The sequence below is a fragment of the Cololabis saira genome, chromosome 3 (assembly GCF_033807715.1).
Source record: "Cololabis saira isolate AMF1-May2022 chromosome 3, fColSai1.1, whole genome shotgun sequence".
NCBI lineage: Eukaryota > Metazoa > Chordata > Actinopteri > Beloniformes > Belonidae > Cololabis > Cololabis saira.
The window spans coordinates 9,089,185-9,107,807 of record NC_084589.1 but is presented as its reverse complement, the minus strand read 5'-3'; the positions used below and the strand labels follow the sequence as shown (position 1 = coordinate 9,107,807).

The window sequence follows — 18,623 nt, the reverse complement described above, 5'->3', positions numbered from 1 at the left end:
CATCTGCTCAATCTTCCTAAGGCTCTCTCTCTCCCTTTTTTCTATTTTTTTTGTTGAACGTTCATTTGAGATGCTGTAAAAAAGGTGAGAATATTATGCCTTATCCCCCTGATGCCACATTACACACAGCAGGGAAAGCAAACTTTGGAGTGACTAACAATTTATGTATGTGAACATTCCTAAAGCGTAAGGTAATTTGGAGCTTATCTGGAAAGACCTACCGAAGGACCGGAGAGTGTAGCTGGTTGAAAAGAAAAAAAAAGAGGAAGATGACAGAAACTAACGAAGCCCTAGCTGGAAAAACAAGGGAAAGAGCAGAGATTAATACTGATGATGCTCTTCGGTTTCATCCGCTTTATGGTTTGGAAAAATAATGGCTCAAAAGCAAAGATGCAAAAACTGATAAAGGCTGAGGAATGAAAAGAAAATTTGTGAAAGAGTGAGGTAATGTAGTCCATCTGGAGAAGGAGACTAGCTGCTCAACAAAGACGTGACTCCGGGAGATGTGGCAGCCAAGCCCCTGTTTCATAATTGATTTAGTTTCAAAACTGGTTTTCTCCCTTGCTTGTGCATAACATTAGTTTGCTTACAAGTATTTTGCCACAAACAGAGCGCAGATTGCCATTTCTTAGCCAAACAGAGCAGTATCCAGAGACTTCCAGCAGGCTGTGGCATTCACTCAACACTTTGAGTTTAAGGCCAAGGCCTTCAGAGCGCATCTCCAGGCCTTTGGTGGTCCTCGCCAAAACCCGCTATGCCCCACTCCATAACTCTGGCAAACGAGAATGATTTAAAAGCCTCGTTAGACACCTCGCTTAAAGCTCAACAGGAGACATATTGTTTCAGTCATCCTCAACAGATCCGCCGAACGCAAAATCCTGCTTTAGATCCACCAATCTAATCTGATGCTGAGGTTTGGTCTGACAGTGAGGACATGCATGAATTACACTACACTGCTATAACAACACTGGCTGTTTGCATAAGCAGGATGCAATCCAATGCTATTCAGAGCAGTGTTTACAAATGCCAGAGCACAATTTCTAGATTAACACCACAATTGTTAGCAAAAACAAACAATGAGGGGAAAGTGGTCTGACCATCATGATGTAAGCACTCAGAAATGACACACAGCCTTTCCCGTCTCATCCGACATAATCCCTCGGCTGGAGTCGGAAGCTGCCAAAAAAAACTTATCACTAAATGCTCCCATCATTAATAATAAACAGGATACAAGATAAATAAAATAGGGAGAGTAAAAACTGAAACGTTAAAGTTAGATTGAGATTTTGGCAGAATTAATTACTGATAAATATAATACAGAACAGCTTTTGTAGAGTCGATGAAAAAAAACAAAAACTTATATGGAGATGAAGGCCAGATGTTTAGAAAGCTGTTATAAGGAGACAAGTCAAAGAAAGGAGCTCGAGAGGGCGTGTCCTAACTTCTGGGATCCCTCCACAACAAAAAACTCATTGTGTTTGTGTTGACTTTGAACATTGATCATCAGTGCGTCTGGGAGTCTAGCGATACACCACGGGTCACATCTTAAATGCCAAGTTCATAGCAGCAACCTGACATAAAATCATTATTCAAAGCTTTGGGCCTAAAGATACCTCTGGCATCAGGTTTTCAACAAACAGTGAGAGGCTCTCAAACTCTATCGTCCTCAGGATGGACTTGGCGGTTCACAAAAACAGATGTCCTGAAGAAGCTTTCAGTAGTGTTGGAGTGTTCTGAAACATCGGTCTGAACTGCAGTGCCTGGCAGACGCGTCGGTAATATCTGCTGTAGTTACGTTCAGTTTAATTTTGTGAAAGAACAGCAACGGCAGGGGAAATAATGTCAGCGTGAGGTGAGGGGAGGCTGTTTGGAACAGCAGCGCAGCTTTGGAGGTGTAGAGTTGAGAGGGGGGCGAGATGAGCGCCTGGTGGTCTGCTGAGACCTGGGAACGATGCTGCAGCCGTCAGCCCACACCTCGGGGGGGCCGCAGCACACGGCTGCTGGGAAAAGCACACCGCAAACATACATTCAGGATGAAAACTAACGCACACACGGACAAACAGTGCACACGAAAACATTGTATAGAAAACTTAAAGACTGGCGTGAAGACTAGAACGATCCTGGCACGCTCTCTATTTACAGAACTGAAATTAGAAGAACAGGGTTGAAGTAATCCTCCTTTAATTTCTCCCTGGATGTGCTCCCAGGGCTGGATGAGACAAAGGCTCTGATGTGCTGGATGTTCTCAGAGGAGAATGAGGCAAGAACCATGTTCCATCAACTGGGTTAGAAACGAGAGGCTTGATAAGGGGGACATGCGTGAATAGGTTAGAAAAGTGTCAAGGAAGAAGAAAATAACCCGAGAAGAGCAGCACACCTTTCATGTCACACTTACATTGAGAAATAGCAGCTTAGATATTCATAAAAACATGTTTGGTTCTTCAGAAGCCGCCTGTGCATTAAGAAACAAACATTTCAGACAAAATGACGTGAAAAAGGAGACATGCTATCATGCATGATAACAATGATATGTACATTGAGCTTGTTGGTGAACAACAGTTTAAAGAGAGAAGCTGGTGACGAGCACAGCAGAGCTCCAGCCAGGAAAGAAGAAGGAAAGAACATGGACGCAGAAGAGAAGGAACAACGGTGTTCAAGGTATTACGCTGTTCAAGTGACCCGATACTCTGCATCACCTGTTATTTTTGGTGGAAGTTTGCTTATGCAGGTGTAGAAGTTTGGTCTTTATACCTCTTTGGACATTCCTCAAATATTCAGGGCTTTTCCACTGAACAAAACCCACTAAGTGTGCTTCCATGTGCCTCTACTAGTTGGCCTGGTGTGCCCTGTTTTTACTAGTCCCCTGGGTGCGTGACCCTGTTTCCGCTGCGGGGAGAGAGCGAGGGCACTACTGGCTCACCTGAGTCGTCACTTGATCCGCGGGTTCGCAGCGAGGGCCCCCTGCCTCCTCTCAAAAGCCCTGATTGTTTCTCTGCTCGCAGCTCGAGCCTTCTTGATTTTATCTGGCTTTTTCACGCCAATTTTGCCAAAACCGATTGCGGAGGCAGCAAATTCAGCTGCTACTGATCTCAAATAGATTGAGTTTCCGAGGGGTCAATTTGAGAATATGCCACGGTTATATTTTGAAAAGAGGGTTGTTGGGATACAGGGCTGAACAGGGAAGGTGGGTTGTTATGGCTGGCTGTCAATTAGCAGCTGATTCACACAAAAGGGTCAGTGAGACAGAGAAAAAAGATATGGTTTCATAATAAAAGGAGGGCAGTGAGATGAACATTGGCTATGAAAATATGTGTGTTTAAGATAAGTCGAGACAAAGGCGCTTGCTTCTCAGATGTAAGGCAGTCAAAACTGAAAAGGAGATGACTCCATGTGGACTTCTATTTATTATTCCTCTCAGCAGTAACATGGTGAATGAAAATAGTGCCAAGCAGGATGAGAAGATGTCAAGGTGAAAGGAATATGGCCCTGAGAGAGGGTTAATAGCAGGTTGACTGGTTAGGGGGTGACCTCTCAGGAAGATCAGTGCCCACAGTTTTAGACAAACACGCTGAAAAGGGCCAGAAGTCAAAGCAAACACCAGACCCGGCTCTCTCTCTCTCCACTTTACTCAATTAGCTTCAATTTCTCTAATTCTGTAACCAAACTGTCTGATCTGCTCCCTTTTCATTGCTTGGGATGTTCTTCCTCATCCGATGTCTCCTTATTTCTGTTTGGTGTCGAGGCACGCACAGGATTCAAGAGACTCCAGAGAAAAAAAAGACTCAGTTCTCAAAGTTCAACAGCTACAAGACAATATGAAACACTCATCACAGGGAGGAGTGGTCTTGGAAATGGTTTACTTTAAACACACACAGACGAAGGAGAAGGCCCAAAGTCGCTTCCCGAGCCAAGCTTGTCAACAACACCGTGGCTTAGATAAACTGTCCTACGTGTTTTTGACATTCAGCAAAAACTCCTACACGAACAAGAGTTAAATTGATATGCAAAAGGACGGAAAAGGTCACTAAGCTTTCAGGCTTCAACGGTGCAACATTTAGGAGCATGTGGAGTGAAGCCAGAGGTGAGGGAAGGCTTCATCTCAGTTTTATGTGCGTTATTTTAATGATGTTTTGTCTCTAAGAGACAAAAATGATTTGGAAAGGTGGACATCTGAGGTTTATTCCCACGCTGCAGACTGAGCTGCAACACCGTGAAAAACTACTTGACGTAAAAGTGAAGACGCTTTGAAAAAAATTCCAGGGAGAGCTTTTACAAATTTACTTTTACTTTGTCCAAACACTTCTGGAGCTATCTGTAGATTTACAATGTCAACAAAAAAGGGAGAAAGGTTGTGGAGAAAAGGAAAGAGGGGAGAGAGAAAGAGTAGAGACAAGACAGGTAATGGTGATGCTATCCATGTGTATTTACTAAGGACAGTAATTCTGTGGTTCCTGTGAGGCCTGATACCTTCTTCCGAACCTGTGTACTGCATCACTCCCTTTGTATGTGCACTGGTAACAGTGTGTGTGTGTGTGTGTGTGTGTGTGTGTGTGTGTGTGTGTGTGTGTGTGTGTGTGTGTGTGTGCGCGCGCCCATAAGTGCTGGAGGAAGTCTAAAGCCCTGTTTCCCATGCGTGTAATCATCCCAGGATGAGGTAGAGTGGGACTTCCCCTTCACCAGAGGGTATTTTCCTCTCACACTGTGGTACAAGCACATGGTTGACCCGGCTGCTTGTGTGTGTCAGAGTGAGAGAAAGACAGACACATGAACATGTGGATGAGGGATGGGCTTAAAAAGCTGCATATCTCTGCTCATGACTAGTTTAGAAGAAAAAAAAAATAGGTGTCTATTAGTGTGACAACTGCATGACAGATAGAAAGTGACGTAGTTGAAAAAACGAAAAAATAAAAACTGGAAAACCACAATGATGAGTGGAGCAAAAAATTATTTTTGAGAAAAGTGGGAGTGGCAACGAGAAGACGTCAGGAGGATAAGAGGCACGTGTGAGTGTGCAATGCACACCAAACACGCGGACATCACTCACGGCTCCCAAATAAAGGTTGCGGATAGTTACCATGCACAGAATGTGGAGCCCATTTGTATGCATGAATGACTGTGTGTGTGTGTGTGCTTGAGTGTGAGGGTATGCATTTCACTGTTGCCGGGCAACACTGCTGATGACATAGCGGTGAGATAAGTCCCAGAAACTGCTCTATCATCTATTCATAGCTCCCGGGCTGTGGGACCTCCTGCTGCTGAAAGCTGCCTGAGCCGAACCCAGCCACACTTCATCATCATTAACATCAACCAGAAACGCTGGGATGAAGTCAGGCTGTGATGGACCATAGCTAATGCTGTGATAAACATTCTAATAATGCTGTGATTTAAAGAGCAGCACATCTGCTCGTGGGCTTCTTGGAAATCACGCCGTTCCTGCTGAACACGGCAAACTACGGACGACTCCGACGGGTAACGTGACAAAGTGAAAGAGAATATTAGGACGTGAGCGGATCAGTGGACGGATTCAGAGCAGAGCTCGGCGTCTAGCAGAGATTGAAATCATACACAAGGGCTTGAACATGCTGCCCACGTGCCTGGCTCGCCTCTCCACTGCCAGGGAACCTAAAAGCCCCAACAAAACAAATTCATTAACCCTGACAATAAAACCCAGCTGTGAGGCGCAGGGGGGGCTGTTTGAAATCAGGGCATGGGATTGAGGAGGATCTGATCAAGACACACAGTATGTTAAAACAGAGAGAGACGGAAAGAGAGAGGACGACATTTGGTAAGAGGAGCGAGTAAGTGAGGAGCTGTGTTTGAATTGAATTTGAATTGGAGACAGTGTTGACTGGGAGATGGAAAGGGTTTCCATTTCTTTCTTTTTTATTGAAGTGCAACAACAAAAACAGTTGACTGTCACCAGATGCTCCAGTCCCGGGACCTGTTTCTAATTGAATCCTTTGAACAGGTTGTGTAAAAGGAGGACAAACAAAAGTGTCAAATTGTATAAACATAATTTAAAAAGACAGGATTAAATGTTAAAAAGAAAAAAAAAGTTTTCTAAAAAAGTGACATTTTCTGTTTCCATTCTGATATGATGGAAATAATCAATAAATTCACATCTGAGCTTCATGATGACTATTTCTAGGCTATCCAATTAATTTATATATACTGTATGATAAACTTTTACATCTACCATGTTAAACTCACTGTTAGGGGACATGCTGTTGGTATTATTTGACGGGGCTGCGTCTCAGTTTAGCAGAGGGACGAAAGACTCCACAGCAGCAGGATCTGAAGGATCAAGCCTCACTGTGGTGAAATGCACCACTAGATGGCTCTGCAGCTTGTAAAATCACCTTCCAGACCCGAACACAGCTCTCAACCACGAGGACTTGTGACACCAAGATATATGGAAGTACAAATAGATTTACAGAGAGGGCCCAAAGAGTCAAAGCCAGACCACATTTATTCAGAGTAACCTCCGCAGCTCTGCAGCTGTACAGAGGTGAGGACACGCTAACTAACCTCAGCGTTAATGGTGCTCGTGCACTGTAATAACACGCTGTAATGACAGTACTATAAAAGCAAATGAGTTGGAAACAACATGTAATTCATTTAAAGTAAATATGGCAAATTTAAAGTAAAAAGTCCCGAGCTTGTAACGTTAATGTCTCAATAAGTGATGGCTGGTAAATGTATTACATCATTCTGGATATGTGGGGGATTTCACTTTCCTTAATCCAGCTGATGCAGCAACAAAACAGCAGTTACTGGCAAGTGGGCACCTTTACGGTTTAGTTGGATTTGGACTTTTTCTTGGATCAGTATTGTCTTACTTTCAAAACTGCCGCTCTTCTGGGATCTCCATAAGAAGCTGCTAAACCTCTCCAGACCCGGATGAACTCTCTCAAGTTGTTTACTAAACTTAAATTCTTTCTTGTCAGACACTTTAATACTCGCCTGTTGGGAGAAAAGACTCCACTCAACCATATCATGGGAATTCATGATGGTTTGTAACCGAGTGTGATCACAGCACCTATTCATCTCTTTTCCCAAACTACATCATGTTTGGGAAACCGAGTCATCCACTCCACACATATCCTCCTGTAAGGAATCTCAAGAGGAGATAACAGTACAATCACTCTGTCAACTCATTTTCATGTGAACCCCCCCCCTCGCTCTCTCCTGTCCCCGACTCCCATCCTCACCACAGCTGGTAAATATTTTTATATTGTGCTCCATTAGAAAGCTTCATTAAGCAGTCAGACAGGGCAAATGGCGCCTGGGAGCTCCTTGTCCTGTAAACAATAGGAAGAGCCCTGAAAGCTGCAGCCCAGCGCAGAACAGTAAACTAATACCACAACAGAGAGCTGCTTTGCTCTCAATGAGTAAATATTTAAGTGTATGAGATTCACCCAAAATCTTCAGGGGGTCATCGCTGGGGACGGATTAGAGGAAGATTCATTTTAATGTACTTTTTCAGTAAAACTACAAAAACGCTGCTAAATAATTGGTTAAAATGCTGAATTGTAATCATTTTTAAAAATGTAGGAGCCATTAACTGTAAAATAAAGGCAGTGATTAGGGACATAGATGGAATGATCTAGAGAGCAGCACATTACTAATGTTTGGAACAGATATAAAGCATATTTTTGATGACTGTATTGATTCTGCTTGTGTTCATGTGGCTTTTGTACCTCAGAGCTTTTGTCTGGAGCCTCCATGCCCACCATGTTGTCCCGGAGGAGCTGCTGCAGGAGCTGCACCTGGGCGATGCTGAGGTAGAAGTCCAGACTGCTGGTCACGTTCACTTCCAGAGAGTGGCCACACACCACCACCTCCTAGGAGGGAGAGCAGGATTAAGGGAGGAGGTGGGAGGACAGAGCCGGAAATGTACTCAACACAACATGAGGATTGTTTGTGGCCTCTTTCAGTGCTCTTCTCTTTCGTAAGTTGTGTATTCTTAGAGTTCTGTGTTCACATCACATCCTTCGGTCCCCTCCAGGGTCCCACCCACAGCCAACAGTGTAAACCTCAGCCAGGAGGCTGCAGTTAACAGGACATTACTCACCAACACGAGGACCGAGCCACACACATGGACCAGACCTACACGACCAACAATGGTACCGGCTACTGACGCACAAATCTATGGAGCTTCACTTGGTGGAATGTCATTTGGATTATTATTTTATTAAATATTAACTTTATTGTGACCGTTTCTTTTCGTTTTCCTTTCTTTTTAAATATCATTTAGATTCACAATAACTCATTCCCTCTAATGACGCCATTAAAAGTAGCTATTCTAGCCGCAGTAGTGATTTTAACAGTGTTTAACATATTAAGATGTTAATAAAACATAAAACAAAATATAAAATTAAGAATGAATACAGTACATGACATCCATAAATGAGCAAATATAGCTATAAACACTTGATGTCTTTACTGAATCTGAGCCTCCAGAGTGGGTAACAACATTGTGTGCGTACATGCACGTCTCTCTCTCAGTAAGAATTATGGATTAGCTGTTACACATTGTCAAGGGGCACATTAGTGTGATCGGACGAGGCATCAAAGAGGCAGGAAGTCTCACGGAGCCGTGCCAGAAAACATCAGCTGTACAAGCAGAAACGTTTGATCTCTTGAGGTCAAAAACCTCCATTACGTACTGGACAGGCTGAGTGATGCCTAACCAGTATGTTACTGTATGTTAAAGGAAAATAATAAATACTTGCTCTATACTTTTCTGTGCTACAAGTGCAACATGATAAATTTCTAGTTTTAAGGGAACAATGAGAGCAGTAAGACTAAACGCTGCAGTCATGGCTGGAACACGTCACGGTCAAAGGACGCAAGCAGTCATGGAAGAAAACTAAGCGTTGGATGAATTTAATAAGACATCTTTGTCTTTGGCCAACTCCTGTAAAGCTTAAAAGTCACAGTGTACACTTGTTAATGTTGCACAAACTTTCATTAAAGAAAAAAATCTCTGTTGCATTTTAATAGTACAAGAAAATGTAGTACTTTTAACAAAAGAGAAGAGATTTGTACGTCCGTTGCAGTGATACAGACCTCCGGTGGGCCGCCGTCGGGGGAAAGGCTCCTGCTGAAGATGATGGCAGGAGCAGCGGTCACGCGGACGGAGAAGTCAGTCAAGATTGGTGTCAGGATGGCTCTGCGCTCCTGCTGCCTCCTGATACTGGATAGAAAGACACGTGCAGACGCTTCAGAGTCCAGGTTTCTGTACGTACATATCCACTCTTACTGGGAACAGAGGGCTATGCACGAAAGCCCAACATTAAGATCAACCCCTGATACCCTGAAATACCTCTCCCTTTATTTACCTATAACATATTATGGTTACCGGTTGAAAAGGATTGACGTTTCAACACAACACAGGCGAGACCACAAAACGTGCACAACCGAGCTATTGTTGTGCCCTCAACTGAAAAGCAGGAACACATTTCAAACTTGTTCTGACTTTTTAAATGTAATCCAGTATGCAGCTGCGCTCGAAAGAAAAGAGGCTTCAGAATTGATCTTCACTTGCAGGCGTGATCTGCGATAGATTTCCAGAGCAGAGACCTTTTTCCCTTAATTTTCTGGTTGAAACAGTTTAGCTGGAAGCTTGCATAAGGTTACAGAGTGAGATGTTATTTGACAAGTCTCCACTGGGAACACCCCTTAATTGTATACACAAGATCAAGTTGAGACCTTCTCATATCAACTCTTTGTTTCACTAATGTTCATTCCCACAATCAAGTCATATTTGTGGGAACATTTGTTAGCAGTAAAACAAATATACAACAGGACTTTATAAGGTGGTGTTAATTGCCACATCTGCTGCTATTAAAACAATCAAACCGTACAGCTTCCAATATTTATAGTTGGCCGGGATTATAAAGGACCTAGTTTCTAGGTGGCCTTGAGTACAGAACTTAACCAGAACCAATATCATATTCACTTCTGCCTCGCAAATGTGCATTACTAGTGCCCTTAAGGGATTATTTTCTGACACATTTGTATGCGTATGAAGTTAAAGGGGCCTAATTCAGAGGTTAACTGATCTGTGATCTGTGATCTGATCTTGTGAGGCCGATCGGTGTTGCCTAATCTCCCCTCAGACAAGGATTGAAACAATGAGCGTCTCGTTGCACTGGACAGGTGCTATCATTCACCAGCTAAGCTAGGAGGCGTGAGACTCCATTTACCAGAAATATAGGACCCTCTGACTGGGCTGGAGATCTTTGGACGTGTGTGTGTTTGTGTTTTTGTGCGTGCACCTTTCTTGCACACACAATAAAAGCTGGAATGAGTGGTTTTTCTTTCATTCACCGCAGTATTATCAGCAAACTGAAATATGAGTATCAGGAACAAAACGAGAGGCCTGCACAGAAAGGTTGAAGGAAGGGGCGGTGTGGGGAATTCACAGCTCCCTAACACGGGGTCTCTCCTGCCCAGCAACTGCAAACTGTGACGAGGACAGATCCTGTCAGTTGATCCGTGATGTTGGAATTTCCTCACAAAACCTCATGATGCAAACTGAGACCGCTGCATATCCGGGACTACTGGAACTGAACACACGACGCAGCGGAGCGAACACGGCACGGGTTTGAAGCAGGGGAGAGTGGGGTATATCAATGCAGGGAGTAAGGGAAAGGTGTGAACTTTGGAAGTGTTGTGTGTCAAAACTTGTTAAAACCAAGGTGGGATATTTCTGCGACTGATTGCAGCAGACAAGTAGAACTGTGAACTTGACTCCCCTTTCCTCAGCGTGTTGGAACATTCAAAATCACATGTTTAGTCATGACTCGGTGGTGGCGGCGGACGCTGGAAAGCAGCACATTGTACTACAGAAAAGCCCATTTTCCAACAGGGCCTCTCGTTGCCAGTTCTGCTGCAGCAAAAAAGGAGGCGACCACAGCCACCTTGGGTGATTTGTTGGGAGGCTAAATGTCAGAATTACAGAGCAATTCAAAAACCTCAACAACAGAAAGTCTGACTCTCCCAGTGCGACTACACGGAGGCACGGATGCCGATTGCTGACATAAAAATGAGAAGAGCTGAGAGGAAATAACAGAATTCACATCAAATCTGAAACAATGTGACAATTCATTTTTAAAACTGGATACTTGAAGAGGAAATGTTCTGAACATTAACATGTTACTGTCAAACCCAAGTGAACTTTACAGTTTAACACTGTGCCAATACAAAGGTGACAAAGTCATTAACCGCAGGTCAGGTCATCCTATTAAGTTACAACAATTAAGCTATGAGTACAGAAAGTTGAGCATCCTGTGAAATTTAAAGTGTGAGCCCAAAATCTCACTTCATTACCCTTTTAGACAATATGGACGAGGCGCATGTTCATATCTAATGGAAGAAAGAAAAGATGTCCTCTGGAGGTGCCTCGCTTATACTTCCACACAATCACATAGTAAAGAACAAGAAAATCTCACAGGTCACTTTTAAAAAAGGGCTGCCGATATTGATGAAGTCACGTTCTCTTTTAGAGAGGAGAATGGGCCTGACTGGCGTCTCGGGTCGGTTGATCTCGTCTCACTACTAGTCTGTCCTGCACCTCCCTTTGTATATGGGCACAGTTTAGGATTCATTTTACAAATAAACACACAATCTCCTTTACGCCTATTTGTCACAATCCCGTTTTGCTGACCTGTTTCATATACCAAAGTAACACTTTTTTTAAATACTTAGAAAGTTGAAAGTTTGTACAAAAGCTTTTCTTATCTTTTACATCTTCTCCACCCAACAGCTCTGCAGATGATTGCCTTTCCCTCCTTTTAGCCACATCAAAAACACACGAGAGGAAGAATTACAGTCATGCCAGATTGGATTTGGCGGTCAGCAACTGACAAGAGTGCAAAAGTCACTGATTTAATTTCTGGGATCCAGCCTGACACCGACTCCACCTGCGGAGGTGTCTCAGTGTTCCTGCCCCTTTGCCCCATGTGTTTCTCTCATGTCAATCATTTGCTCTTTTCTGGTCTTCAGTTTTTGCAGCAGTATCTCAGCTGTGCGGTTAGAAAATGACAGCCAAGCCCAGGACTGCCACCTTGGGCGTTCTCCCAGAAGAGACGAGCCACGCCAGTAATCAGCCGTGTCCTTTGTGTTTCTTTCAGCCAGACTCATCCTTCTCAAGTGGGAGGACGGGGTCCCACCTCCTCACAGCTGGGGGGTGACAGACGTTATGACCCACCTTCAACTACAGGAACTACGACTGTGTCTGGGAGACTTATTTAAAAAAATACTAACAGATCTGGCAGCCCTTCTGAAAGTACTTTTATAATTAACCACCTACCAGTCTCATAAATTAAAGTCTCATAACTGCCTGTTTTTGTTCTCTCCCTTTCTTCTTTTTAATCTTGAAATTCCTTTTTTGCACTTTATTGATCGTTATTCATGCTGATATGACTATATGGTTCTTTACTATGCTTATGCAAATTAAATCTGGGAGTTTCTTCATTTAATTTCCAATTATTTTTTGGTTAGTTCACTCTTACTGATGCTTTTCTATGTTTACATTCTTATTTGGTAATTGCACAAAGCTGTGCAAAACCCAGTGAAAGTCCCTGACATACAGCAGCACCTTGCTCACCTACAGTAGCTTCTGACATAGTTGTTAGAGTGACTTTGTGAGGTCCATGTCTGTCACAAAAGGGGCATCTTCCAACAGAACTGGAGTGTAATGGCTGGAGAAATTCAGGACAAACGAGGACTTTGACATACAAGGCTAAAACTGTAGCGGACACAGCAGGATAGAAGGCAGGAAGCCTGGGGTTGAGGGTATAACATGACACAGGTCTGACTGGAGGCCTTGCTCGTCTGACTACATGTCTGTAGACATGTAGATTTTTAAGTCGGTCAAGTCTTGGTAATTGTTGAAATACAGCCACTGTTGTAAAGGACTTATTGTCCAGTCTTAAATGCAAACATCCGTCTAAGCACAGCTGTCTTGAAATCCAACCAAGGCCTTTCAATCGGTCTGAGGTCTGGACTTGTCCTGTTGCAGGATCCGTTTTCAGGCCAAGCTTTAAATGTCGGACATATAAAATCATATATGACTCCATAATACCTTGGTAAACCCATGAGTTCATGATCTGGCTGAAAAAAAGAAACCCAAACCATCACACATGAGGTGTTTGTACCACTATGCTGTGTGAAGTGTCCACAGGTGTCTTGATTCTTATAAAATCATGTATCATCTCTGTCTCTGGAGAAATGGCCTTATAACCTTTCCCAGATTTATGGATAGCAATAACTGCGTCAGAGATCATCAGTGATGGATTTCCTTCCCAGAATTGTGTTCACACACACACACACACACACACACACACACACACACACACACACACACACACACACACACACACACACACACACACACACACACACACACACACACACACACACACACACACACACACACACACACACACACACACACACCAGAAAACTGCCAAAACACCTGCCTGCTCCTCACCCTCCTCACTCCTCTGGAAACAGTATACTCCTTTGGAAAAGGTATACTTGGTTTTTCCACACAGATCATCTGGAACTTGGTCACTGTTTTGTAAAATAAATCATGACAGTCATGTAATATGTCATGTGTCATACAAATGAGGTTGGGTTAACTGCGTTTTAAGACCCGGTGAGGACCAGGTGACTTTTATTATCTCCTGTTATTTAAAACCTTAGAACTGAAAGGGGGTGTACTTTCCATTTCCATGATTAAAGAAGGCAAAGGGACCTCTGTTCATCTCGGATGTTTCACCTCTCATCCAAAAGACTTCTTAGGTAGTAAATGATTGGTAGAGAGTTTCAGGCTTAAGTGCTTTGCAGGCATTGTTTGCCTTTATGAGAACATGTACAGTAGCAAAACCCTACTCGGGGAGAAAGAGTTTAAAAAAGAAGATCTCCCTCTACATAAATCTCGACATGCTTTCACAATAAAACGTCTTACTGCAGGTCAGAGAGCTGAGGGCCGAAGCATCAGTATCACAGCAGTAGTCTTTCTTTCCTGGCAGGGCTCCAGAGGCATCACATTTGTATTTGTGTGTGTGAGAATCTGTACACATGTGGGTCTTAGACAAAGTAAAGCCAGTATCTGTTTGAATAGTAAGTATGTATGATTGTTAGTATGTACCTGCAGTGTAGAGAGCACCTAACTGTGGCTGTGTTTGTGACAAAGCTGTGTGCATCCCTGCAAGCTTCACTTGAAGCCCCGGTGACCCGGGAGCACAGTCTCACTCACCCTGTGTTGATTTTGCTACGTATTCATCCATGATGCTTATTTTTAGTTGCCAGGGAACAACTGTGGACACACTGCCTGTGATTCTGTGATTTTTGGGCCTGGTCCCTCCTAAAACATGAGGGGAAAAAGGACGTGGTGCCAAACAGGCTGCTACATGTGTCCTTGTTTTAGCTGTTTCAGCTTTGTAGTAATGAATGCGAATGCAGATAATTTCCGAAAAACAGAGATGCCGGAACAATTACACGCCAACGCAAAATTAAGACCAACTGTGTGCATGGAGACATCATGGGACAACAAACCTGACAACACTGAGGATCAAGTCTAAAATAATAATAGCGATGATAATAATAATAATCAAATCAAATCCAGGAACAATTACTATTTAAACATTTGCTAAAATAAAAAAATAGGAAAGACACAGTTTTATCGATCATAAATACTCAAGTCTAGTCCACATATTTCCACCCAAGAACAGAAATCCCACTTCCGGTGTAATTTTCTCTTCCCTTTTTTGTAATCTTTGCAACCAGAAGTTTGTTCTTTTCCTATTAATGTCGTTTTGCTTTTTCTGGATCAAGGACAAGTATGGAGGACGATGCACACAGCAAAGATTCAGGGCTACAATGTTTCACGAGAAGATCAGAGTGAGGTTATGCCTCTTGGGGGTGGACTTATAGTACCAATGGAGGAAAAAAAGAAAGAGTAACTGCAACCCATTACAAAAATTATCTAGCGTCTCTCCCTTACTGTTAGCTTGTAAAAATGTAGTGATGAGTGTGCAGACCTGGTGGCCATGTTCCACTCCAGCGCTGGATTCTGGGAGCTCCTCTCGCTCTCCGCTGACGTGCCTCCTGCCAGTCCCTCCTTGTCCGGCTTGAGTTGCTCCCATTGAGCAGTTCCAATGTTGATAGACTGGAGGTCGACCTGATACTGACGATCCTCCACCTCTGAGCCCGGGTCACGCAGGATGCCAAGGTTCAGCGCACGTCTACAGGGAAAACAGAAACATGGGTGACTCTCCTAATATGCTATTCCTCCAATTTGAGTAATATCATAAGTCAAAATCCAAGACGGACACACACATGTGAACACTAGTGTCTCCAATGTTTCCATTATAGCAGTCCTGTTGAGCAAGCTATACTTTGTACAGTCAGGAACAGCGAGGAACATGAGTAGTCCAGGTAGTCTGTTACACTGAGAGATGCTCAGGCATCGGGCTTGTTCAGTGGTTTACTGCACGTTTCTCACCTGATGATTTATGACTATATCAAAGCCTCAGAACTCTGGATATATACCCTCAGATGCCTCAGGTGAAATCATTTGCCTGTTATAAAAATCAGTTTTATGCCAGCTTATCATTGGCACTGATCATTATTTAAACTCTGGCTGCTCGGCACAGTAGTCTCCAGACTCTGGCTTTTATTGCTTTTTGCCTTCTATTTCCGTCTACAAAAACACAAGACTTTTACAGTATACACAAACCGTAATAGGGTAAAGGAGATGTAAAGATACGTCAGCAGCGGCAGTGCTGCGTTTGCAGGAGAACAACTACAGTCAAGTGAGCAAACGCCACCTCGTCGGTGCCAAGAGAGAGTGATGTAACCTGTTATACCTCTGAGAGACAAGATTCATGAGGCAAAAAGGATAATCAAAATTCAACATCTGCATATGACATCAGAGCTTTTGGCCCGTAATGATATGTTTATTTGTGAAAGTGAATTCAAATGAGAGCTTAAATGGTATAAATAAAAGCTAGAAATGGCTACAGATGTAGTGGCAGCATGGGTAGTTTTTATTTGTTTCGGCAACGTCAGTAGCAATTTTCAGATAGCGTTTCCCTCCTCTGGCCGCACTGAGAAAGGCCTCTTCCAGAGCACGATGTTATGACAATAAGCGCTGAGTTTAAAAAAATAAAAATATGGCAAAGGGAGATCAGAAGTGTATAACTGGATTTAGCTGGATTTGTTGACATACAAACAAGTGAAACAGATCCTTAATCAACATTTGGAACCACATATATCAACAGAGCATAATATAAATCAAACTAAGAGCCCTGTAAGATTTGGGTGGGATGTGTCATTCTAGATTCATTAGGGTTTTTGTAACAGTACCTCCATCACCGTCTCCAACCCTAAACTGTATTTTTCACATTAAACAAACCACAGTTACCTCATATGCTTTCCAAATTATCTCTTAACTTTAGCTTATTTAGGAGACTCTCTTACCCTAATCAACATAACATGGGAGTCTGCAGCCAAGTCTCTCCATTGCTCAGCGGCAGGGTCATCTCCAATGACATAAATAAATATGATAAACATTTGTCTTGGTCATGCAGTTAGTGGAAAACGGTGTGATTTAATATCAAAAGACATATTTCAGCAAATCGCAGGAAACTAGAGAGCTTCATTTCTGACAAATGAGGAGGGGAGGAATTTTGGAAGTTCCCCTTGGGGTGCAATAATAATTGGAGCCAGATTTTCGTGTTGTACATGTGGGGGGAAAACACTGGTGGTTTGACATATTTGATTGGTCATGTGAAGACCACACTGCTTGGCCAAAAAGAATCAGAGAATGCCTCGGAGAAGCAGGGAACTCACTCTGCCTACCATATACAAGGACAAACTAAAAACATACAGAGCAGGGCAGGTGGAACACACACTTCTGCTGGGTCTCACAGGCCATTATGGGACATCTGCCTGCCCTTTCAATGTGGGAAATGTAGAGGAAAATGAAAATAAGTCATAAATGACATGCTTTCACAGATGAGGAAGACCATGTGGTGGTGGTGGTGGCGATGGTGATAGTGGGGGGGATTTTTTCCTCAAGCACAAGTACTTAGTTTTGCCCTTGTTCCTGCGCCAACCTTATTTTAATTGCAGGAAAAGACCACATAAACATTATTTTTTACGACAAAATTCTGCTATTTGTAAAAATGGATCAAAAGCTCAGCTGTAAGAATGTTCTGTTTAACTCCATTCATGGCTATTATTAAAAGGAAAAAACAATCTCCCTTTTCTGACACAACTGAAACCCAGTTGGAGTCATAAAAGCCACCAGGCTGATTTTGCATCACAGCTGAAATATAAATCCAAAGTTTTAACATTATTATGACCCAAAGGCAAATCCTCCACCTTACTTAAATACAAAATAGTGAGGAGATGCCAGTGTTGTATATTCAGAAAACACTTATTGGAATGGACCACTTATTGGTGTTTCATCACTTACAGAGAAATAATGAATCCCCAAATGTGTTTAAACAGAAAATACTCCAACAAATCTACAAATGGGCGATTAATTACATGTTATGCTCCTCTGTTTAGCATTCTTTGAGTGTCTGGGTGTGCTGGTCAGAGCATCAGTCATGATTTGTGTTTTTAAGTAGATGTGTGGGAGGGGTGATTGGCTTAACGTGTAGCAGATTTGGGATTGTGTGCTGACTGGAAACAGTATCCAAGAAGGGACCCCTGGCCATATGTGCAACACACCAGTTAATAATGACATTAGCTAATGCAAATGTATTAACAGATATTTACACTCCCCAGTCACTTTATTAGATACACCTGCTATACCTATTAAAGTGTTGAGTGTGTGTATATACAACAGCATCCAGAACTTGTAGGATTGGAAAGAGGGAATTGGAAGAAAAATATAGTAAAACATACATAAATAGTGTTACACAAATAAAGTATAACACTAAATAGAGCCAAGGGGTAAATAAGCACAAAGCGTTGTTGAAAAAAAAAAAAAATGAAAGTGGAATATTGGGAGAGCCTGATTACCACACCAAGGGTTTGAAGGCTAACTGTGGTTCAAGGTTGTAAAACAAACCGCAGTGGGATCTGGCTGAGGCTCAGGGCCCAATGGTAGCCACGTGGGAGCAGTGGGCTGCGCTGAGGCTCACCATGCTGCGAGGCTGAGTATCATGGCCCATAGCTTTAAACGCTCTTCCACCTTTCCCAACCTCCCTCCACTTTCCACCCGATCCCTATCCACTGGCCCTGGGCCAGCGGGGCAGGAAGCACCGCGGTAATACCAAGTGCCGCCGGCTTCTGGATCTCGTCACTCTGAAACCTGCAACCTTAACCCACAACCCCGGGCCTGTTTTTCACCCCATTTCCTCAATAATCACATACGATACACGTCTGCTTACATGTTCGACAGAGGCGAAAGCATATGTAAATGTGTATACCGGGTACGTGCATGTGGGTGTAGGTGCAGCCTGTGTGTGGAAAGAGGTTGGGGCCCACTGCTTCTGGCCTCCGTGATAGAACCTGCACACTGAGAAGAAGTCTCATTGAGATTTCAGGCTTAATTCAGCACAGTAAAACTAAACTAGCTTTGCACACAGATG

At 43.1% G+C, this 18,623-nt stretch overlaps 1 protein-coding gene across 3 annotated transcripts in view; it reads right to left on the bottom strand.

Annotated features, from left to right (window-relative positions):
* LOC133425111 (intermembrane lipid transfer protein VPS13B-like) overlaps positions 1 to 18,623 on the bottom strand; it is a 362,452-nt gene that overhangs the window by 107,394 nt on the left and 236,435 nt on the right. For all 3 annotated transcript variants that reach the window (XM_061715807.1, XM_061715794.1, XM_061715800.1), the window contains 3 exons: positions 15,057 to 15,260; positions 9,073 to 9,199; positions 7,701 to 7,844 (listed from right to left, as the gene is read on the bottom strand). In XM_061715807.1, the coding sequence (XP_061571791.1) occupies positions 7,701 to 7,844; positions 9,073 to 9,199; positions 15,057 to 15,260 (475 nt within the window). The remainder of the gene's footprint in view (positions 1 to 7,700; positions 7,845 to 9,072; positions 9,200 to 15,056; positions 15,261 to 18,623) is intronic.